This window comes from Pollicipes pollicipes, unplaced genomic scaffold (assembly GCF_011947565.3).
Source record: "Pollicipes pollicipes isolate AB1234 unplaced genomic scaffold, Ppol_2.1 Scaffold_6686;HRSCAF=7923_pilon_pilon_pilon, whole genome shotgun sequence".
Lineage (NCBI taxonomy): Eukaryota > Metazoa > Arthropoda > Thecostraca > Pollicipedomorpha > Pollicipedidae > Pollicipes > Pollicipes pollicipes.
In genome coordinates, this window is record NW_023596921.1 from 15,439,673 (window position 1) to 15,448,236 (window position 8,564).

The following is an 8,564-nucleotide window of genomic DNA, read 5'->3' on the forward strand; positions in this document are numbered from 1 at the left end:
CACATCACGGAGCAAGATGCTGGCCGACCCAGTTCAGCTGATTGTGCTTAGCATTCACCTGTGCTGATCTGCACAAGGTACGTGTGACCTTACGACCGGGGCTGGGGCCGGCTGGGAACTGACCGATAAACGAGATCCTGCACGCGCGCGGCTGCGCTACGGCCGCCTCCCCGAGTTTGTGGAATGAAGGTGAATTACCACATCAATGTGCGAAGGGGTGTACTGCACGCCCCGACGACTCCCCGAGTTGGTAGTACTGCGTGAATTATGCTGCCAAGACGGACACTGATCGCGCCTGGTGCGGACGTGGTCCGCGTCACGGCCGGTGGCTGACTGCTAGCCGCCGGTTCGGTCAGCCCCTTCTTCGGTCAGCTAGCACCCTGTTTGGTCGGAGTGGCCCGAGACCGCTCAGGCCCACGGGGCCGGCGGCCGACGCCAGCTGAGCGGGCGCTCACCGCGGCCGACGGCGCTGGCCCGCCCCCGGTTGGCTGGGGCGCCAGTCGGCTCCGCGACCGGACGGGGCGAGCAAGCAGCCGGGCTGGCAGAGCAGCAGCGGCCATAAGGGGCGCAGCAGCGGTCATGCACGGCACAGCAGCGGTCACGCGGGCGCAGCGGCGGTCACGCGAGGCGCAGCAACGGTCACGCGGGGCACAGCAGCCGGCACGCGAGGCGCAGCGGCGGTCACGCAGGGCCCAGCGGCGGTTACGCGAGGTGCCCCGCACACCGCGCTGTCGACGCCAAACAAAACGGATCCAAATACTGAACATCAATGTGAAACAAGACACCGCCACGTCGCGCGCGGGGGGGGTGACGTCACGGATGACGTCACTGGTGGCGACTAATGCCCGGCAGTACGTCGCCGTTTTCCTCCATGTCGCGGGAAAACATGGATGAAGGGGTACCAGTTCGTCAAGCGCTCGTTGGGGCTGCGCAGTGCACAACATGAAACAGTAAAATTACTGAAAAAGGAACACACACACACATACACACACACATACATACACACACAAACGCACCGGAGGGGTGCTATTACCACGTCACTCTGGCATCGTTGTTAACGATACTGCAAGAAGCCGATTCAGTGGCATGATTTGTGACCTAAGTTGTCTGTGACTGTCACCCGTCCTAATCCTACATAAATGCCTTGATTCCTGCCGCGGCCACCCATGACGCCCATATCACCTCCACTGACGTGCCTGCTCAGCGCGCGTGGCCACCAAATCACGCCCCCCCCCCCCCGCTCAGCTGATTGTCAGCAGCACACGCTCGCAGCCCGCCACGGTCCGCTACCACAGACAAGCGGGGCCGGCTCGGGCCGCCCGCAGCAGTCACCAACGGTCGACACACGGCCGGCCTGGCGCCGACACCGGCGGAGCGCCACGGACAGGGCTCCGTGAGCCGGCCACTCGGCGCCCGGCCGGCCCCGCACCACCTGTCGCCTTCCCAGGGGAGAACGCCGAGCCACGCGCACGGCCGGAGGCGACGCGGCGGCGGAGCGCTGCTCGGCGTTGGTGCGAAGACGGCGCGCCGTGCGGTGTTGCCGCCTGCTGCCGGCCACCGAGCGCCGCCGAGCGCCGCCCTGCTCAGCCCACCATCAGCCGTACATCCGGCCGAGGCTCCGGCACTGCGGCTGTAACACCGGCCAACGGTCAGTACGGGCTACTGCGGCCGAGGCTCCCGCACTGCAGCTGGACACAGGGACAACGGTCAGCACGGGCTACTGCGGCCGAGGCTCCGGCACTGCGGCTGTAACACTGGTCACCTGTCAGTACAGGCTACTGCGACCCCGGACACGGATCAGTGGCCCCGAACACGGGCAGTACGGACCACCGCGACGCTAGTCACGGATCAGCGAAGGAGAGACGGGCACAGGTCTGAGGGGCAGAGTTCCGACACAAGTTCATCGCGCCAGCCGCGCATCCTGACGGGGCGACGACCCTCACGCCCGTCACGGGGTGGCGGTCCTAGCAGCCGTCGACAGGACACCGTCACTGACGACGACCTCCCCAGCAGCTCTAGCCCTCGGCGCTGGCACACGACATTCCACCCAGCGAGCACCAGCCGCGGGTCGCCATCAGCCCAGCAGCGTGGCGCCGGCAGCCGTACCAGCGCCGCTGTTTGTGAAGACCAGCCCCATCCTGGAGTCGTGGTCATCGTCCTCCTCCAGCAGGTGCTCCTCCCAGCGCTGGCGGCCCAGCAGGCCGTCCGAGTCCAGGTCCACATGCCGCTGCGGGAAGCTCACGCCATCGCCCAGGCTGTCGGCCATGGTCACAGAGCGTGAGGCGCGAGTCCTGGGGTACAGCGCCAGGGCGAGGGCGGGGTCGGGGTACAGCCGTCAAGGGCGCAGGGTCCGGGGTACAGTCGTCAGGGGCCGGGGCCTGAGGTACAGTCGTCAAGGGCCGGGGTCTGGGGTACAGCCGTCAGGGGCGCGGGGGACGATGGTCCAGTGGAATGGCTATTATGGCGGAACAGCATAACAGGCAGAGCTTCCAACGGGCACCATCTTCACAGCTAGAATAATTCCAGCTTCCGCCAAAGCTCTAAGGCGGAGGCGGTTTCTACGCGTGTATATATATATATATATATATATATATATATATATATACATAGCAAGAAGATAAGGCGGCAGTATAGGCGGAAAGGTGGCAGGCACAACGCACTAATGTCTGGTACCGCACCTGGAGAACACAGGCAGGAACCACCTGGCCTTGGAGTCGCCAAACACCTCGCAGAAGTTGTTGAACTTGCCCATATGAAAGCCGCGCTTATCCGGACCCGACTGGAATATCGGCGGCCGGAACGTCTCTGCCGGCGAGGCGGCAGCCATGGGATCCCACGTGGCAAGAGCGGCAGCCATGGGCTCCCACGTGGCAAGAGCGGCAGCCATGGGATCCCACGTGGCAAGAGCGGCAGCCATGGGATCCCACGTGACAACAGCGGCAGCCATGGGATCCCACGTGGCAAGAGCGGCAGCCATGGGATCCCACGTGGCAAGAGCGATGCAGGCGTCAGGCCTGGGCGTCCGTGGCTCGCTCTACAGGCCGATCAGAATACAAAGCTGAAGCGCGGTCAGACGGCATGTAGGAAAACACCTGCTGGTTCCCGTGGCCGAGGGTCCAAACATCCGGGGACACCATCTGGTGATTATCGTAATTGGAAATGCATAACAAGACATCAGACATCGATTTGAAAGGAAATTTTGGAGCATATGTTTTCGCACTGCAGTCCCACAATGGACAGTTACGGACTTCAAATAGCCTGACACCTATCGAGATACTGTTTTGTGATCTGCTGTCATTATTTTGTGATTTGCTCTCATTATTTTGTGATCTGCTGTCATGATTAAGAATGGATGTTGCCACTAACGGTGTTTTTCCATTGATAAAGTGTTATTATCTAAAGCCCCTAGCCAAATCAATCTCCGAGAGGAAATTTTCGGGCAATAACACCATCTGCTGCGCGTTCAGTCTCCTAGTGTGGTGTGTGTCGTTGGGGCTTTACGACGCACTCAGCTGCTGAGGCTATATGGCGTCGCCTGCCTCTCATTCTGGCAGGAAGGGCGGGCACCACGGGAAGTCGAACCCAGTACCCCTAGTTTCCCAGACGAGCAGTGGTTAACGCAGACGCGTTAACTACTACACTACCGGCACCCCTCCTGGTGTTGTATGATGGCGCGTGACAGTGATGAAATCGGTAACCAGCAAACCATCCATCAACACAGCTCAAGCTACCAATGCCGACCGTACAGGACAGCGAGTTAGCTCAGGGTTACCTACCTACCCAGCGGCAGCACGTCTTCCTTGCAGTATTTCTGCCAGTCACATTACCATAACAATACACACAAGCTCCCTGACCTGACCTGACCTGACACTGCTCCCTGACCTGACCTGACACTGCTCCCTGACCTGACTCTGCAGGCTCACACCTGACGTCACGCCTAGCCCCACACAGCACACCGTGCCCTAAGCCGACGCTCTGCGGCCGGCGCCTCAGGCCGCGGGCCCGGCGCGCCTGCGGCGTCGGGCCGGCAGCAGCCGGCCGCGCGCCCATCCGCCTACCGAGTGTCGACTGGTTCCGCAGCACCAGGTAGCAGTGGTAGCCGAGCAGCGAGATCAGGCTGACGCCGAACATGGCTGCCACGAAGAAGAGGAAGAGGATGTGGAACGCGCCATGCCCTGCAGCCCGTCCTGCGGCGACACCGTCAGCTAGTACCGGGTCGATGGGGCATCAGGCACGTGATTGGGGGCACAAGCGGCCAGACTCGGGCGCAGCTGGCTGGCTTCCAGACGGTCTGGCAGCGCGACACTCGACCGGCGGCCAGACTCGGGGCACAGTTGGCTGGCCACCAGACGGTCTGGCAGCGCGACACTCGACCGACAGCCAGACACGGGCGTAGTTGGCTGGCCACCAGACGGTCCGGCAGCGCGACACTCGACCGGCGGCCAGACTCGGGGCGCAGCTGGCTGACTACCAGACGTCTGGCAGCGCGACACAAGACGCGCTTACACGTCTTCCGCACACAGCGAGCGTTCACTGATTGGAGTCGCCGTGAAGTGACGATCAGAGGCCCAAAGCACATGGCGTCACTGCACATGAGTCATGCGTCAGTACCCGAACGTGCTCAGGCTCTTGACTATACGCCCACGAGGGACGCGACCTGAAGTTAACACACTCACCTTCCAGAATACAATGAAGTACTTCAAGGTGCTAAGCGTTATGTAAACGCAATACGTGAAGGCGTACCCCAGGAAGAGCACGAAGAACTTGTAGTTGGCGAAGCCAATACAGTTATTGACCTGAAAATGACTATGTTCGAAAAACGCAAATGGAAAATTCTCCGGACATCTTATCAATCCACGTGCCAAGCCTTTAAATTCACTAGCTCACATGGCCCTGACTTCTGTAACACGGAGGCGGCCGTGGTAGTGGTTATACATTTGGGGAAAATGAGTGTCCACAAAACAGCACATTTCCTTTGAACATGTTGGGAGAAAGCATGAGTCACGCCAGAATGCGGCAAAGTACCATCTCAGCCAAGACTGCCTTTCCACCTTGAGTATCAGCATACACATGCTGGTATGCAGTACTGCTAGATAAAATGACATTTCATTGACAAAACCCCTGTGTTTCTAGGACTGGTTTGACACACCTCTACCCGTGGAAGTCGTAAGATTGACTTTCAAGGGCAATAAAGCGCACAAAGTCCACCCGTTGGGCACTGATAATCCCACACCCGTCCGCCTGCCGCCAGCACCGGCGGTACGTCCGCCTGCCGCCAGCGCTGGCGGGGCGTCCGCCTGCCGCCAGCACTGGCGACGCGTCCGCCTGCCGCCAGCATTGGCGGGACGTTCGCCTGCCGCCAGCACTGGCGGCGCGTCCGCCTGGCAGCGCGGCCATGGCGCACGGGCCGAGGCAGTCGGCTGGCGCAGCGCCCCGCTCACCCAGGGACAGTGATGGTCCATCTTGAGCACGCACTCGCCGCACACCGAGCAGTGGTGGCACCGGTCCGGTTTGATCAGACGGCACCGCTCGCAGTAGCGCAGCGCTGCCGGCATCATGGGCCGACGGTCACCTCTGGCTCAGAGAACACGGTCATCCCGCTCAGAGAACACCGGCACCCGGAGAGGACGGTCACCTCTGGCTCAGAGAACACTGTCACCTCTGATCCAGAGAACACCGGCACCCGGAGAGAACGGTCACATCCCGGTCAGAGAACACTGCCACCCGGAGAGGACGGTCACATCTGATCCAGAGAACACCGGCACCCGGAGAGGACGGTCACATCTGGCTCCGAGAACACCGGCCCCCCCAGCCAATATGTGACACGCTCCGCTCCTCTTGATACAATTAGCGATCAACGACAAGCGAACACCAGTTCGACGGTGGACAGTTTGGGCCGGGAGGGCCGGCCAGTTACAAAGGCGAGTGCGGCAAGCTCGGCACAGCTAGCGACGAGGCCAACACAGCGATTGGCGACTTCTGGTTACCTCCAAGTGAGGGGTACCAGCTGTGATGTCACGCCGCACGGTCTCCGGTCATTTCTCCCTCGGGCGTTCGACAATCACATTCTCCCAGTGACACAGAAGGGGCAGCCCACCGTTCACGCAACAGAAGGGACTCAAGCATGCACTCAGCGCGCCCACTTTCTAGTCACTATGGTGCGGTTGCTCCGGGACGGACAGCACGTGGCAGCCCGCGCCGCCCGGGCCCCGTTCGGCCGGGTGACATCACACGGATAACACCACTCACTGCCGGACATGGTGCGGTTGTAGGTGGGCAGGCAGCCGTCGGCGGCGTGCTTGTCCAGGATCTGGATCTGCAGGCTGCTATCCTCTGTCGCCTCGAACCGCTCCAGGTCGGCCGGGCTCAGGCGGAACTGTTGAACAACGCCACCGGCCCCGGTCAGACTGCGCAGCTGACAGCGCGCTGGACCGGCCACCCGGCCTCCCCGGCCTCACAGCCGCGCCCAGCGCGGCCACACCGCCACACGCGCGCGCACGCATGCAAGTACGTATCGCACGCGCACGCACGCACGCAAACACATATGCATGGCTAGGCTGTTGAGAAATTCTGGGGTGGATATGGCATGAACCGATAACATCAGTAATGAAAAAAACGCCCCGTTTACATTTGTTGATTCATTGAGGGTCGAACAAGATATTCACTGTGTAAGTCCCGGTGGGCGCCACGATGCGTCCAAAATAGAGATGCAAGGAGCTCCACAGCGATATGTCCGGTTAAGTCCATACGTCACTGGTAAGACACCACCTGGGGGTCGACATTGTGACACGCAAACCGGCGCCGGCCAGCAGCGGGTGAAGGGACGCTGCATGCCATCCGCACCGCGGTAGAGCCCTCCCGCGAAGAACGGGCCCCCGCTCGGTTTGACCCAGCCGGTCACGGTCTGGCCGGCACGTCACACAACGGATCGTTCGTGCCCCTCCAGGAGTCGAATCAAGCCGGCGCCGCCACACGCTCGAGCCCGCCCAGAGAGCAGTGCGCGAGTCGCCGTCTGGCGCCCGGCGGGGCGCATCCATCATACCCGAGCGTCGCCGATGGCGGTGCCGACGCGGGGCGTCCCACCGCGGGCACTGGCCACTAGTGTGAGGGCTTAACCAGCCCAAGCCTGCTGCTGTCGCTGTCAGACAGGCTGCCAGCCACCAATGACTGCAGCGTGCTGTATGCTCGTTGGAGGAGGTGGTACCAAACAAATGGATGTGTCACAGCCCACCACCAATTGATATCAGCCCTACTGTCAGCTTTGGAGCACCAGGAAAATAGGATGTGGGGTGGTCACTATTCAGCTAATTGCCTGTGATGCAGCCTTCATATATGCATGCATTGCATGTACTAATCATGTTAACCAAACACTGCTTTTCATATCATTTTATGCCAAACCATGTACACAACATAAAATCAGTAAGACTTGTGTAAGATGAAACCCTTTTATGGCATAGTGCCTACAACACAATCTATCTAAACACAATGGACCATCCCTTGCTTAAAACTAAAAGCATTCACCAGAATGCATGATCAGTAATTACCTGTTTAGGTACTCTTCCTATTGGTGTCATCACAGTCTGGTAGTAAGCCCAGAGAAATAGCAGCAACAAGATGTGGTAGAGCATCAGATACACCACCTTTTCTGCATAGCTCTCCACAGTTACTGGAAAATGAAGTGGAGACATCGATGCTTTATCAGGACAGGCATGTTGTATTCAATACAGCATAATACCAATATTTGGCATCATGTCAATGTAAAGGGAACAACACATGCTACACCATACCAGCTGGGCATAGGTCATCAAATGTAATGTGCACATAAATACAAGTACACTGATTTTCACACAAGTATCAGCAATAAAAACTACAAGAACACTTAAATGTGATGGTTGTCTTACCTAGGCAAAGTTCAACCACATATGCATAATAAGACCAGCACACTACTGCCAGGATAAAGATCACTGGAATCCACTTGGTGATGGCGATGCACACACCGCATGGCTTCCTTGCAATGGTCACAATGTTACTCATGAGGGGGCTTGCTGCCATGTCATCCTGCAGTGCAATGCACAATGTCAGATCATTTTCCATGGAGTCAGTTGATAAAAATCACAAAACTGAGCTCTAAATGCAGGCAAACATGGTCACTTTTCTACATTTCATGTTCGTTATCCAAACACTGAAGGAAATAGCCGTAACAGAAATTTTTCAAATCCACTTTTCACTGACAGTTAAGAGTTCATATTTTTCTTCACATCATTATCATTGTGACACAGTGGATCTATTGAAATTCAGACGTGAGTCAGACTCTCTGTTAGCGTGATCCCGCCAGCATGCTAGCTAGCAAAAGATGAATAAAAAGCGAATACGATAACTCCACATATCTTCGATCACTCTGAGTGGTATGCAGGTATCAGTTATTAGTATCAGCATATAAGTGATTCTTTTCAGTCGCATGAACAAACATTCCATGTTACCAGACAAACATAACCCGCCGCCCCCTATCGTGCACCTCAACAGCCCCTCCCACACACCTTTGCCGACAATTTGCCTCCCTGTTC

The 8,564-nt window shown here is 58.5% G+C and overlaps 1 protein-coding gene across 1 annotated transcript; it reads right to left on the bottom strand.

The window, feature by feature from the left end:
• Nucleotides 1–1,501: 1,501 nt before the first annotated feature.
• Nucleotides 1,502–8,564, bottom strand: LOC119107050 (palmitoyltransferase ZDHHC20-B-like). Its single transcript, XM_037230403.1, has 10 exons — nt 8,538–8,564; nt 7,902–8,058; nt 7,545–7,666; nt 6,250–6,376; nt 5,442–5,545; nt 4,673–4,796; nt 4,059–4,205; nt 2,679–2,805; nt 2,107–2,255; nt 1,502–1,630 (listed from the first exon to the last, which is right to left on the bottom strand). Exons 2-10 carry the CDS (start codon nt 8,050–8,052, stop codon nt 1,584–1,586), a joined length of 1,098 nt encoding a protein of 365 aa, XP_037086298.1. The 5' UTR covers nt 8,053–8,058; nt 8,538–8,564; the 3' UTR covers nt 1,502–1,583.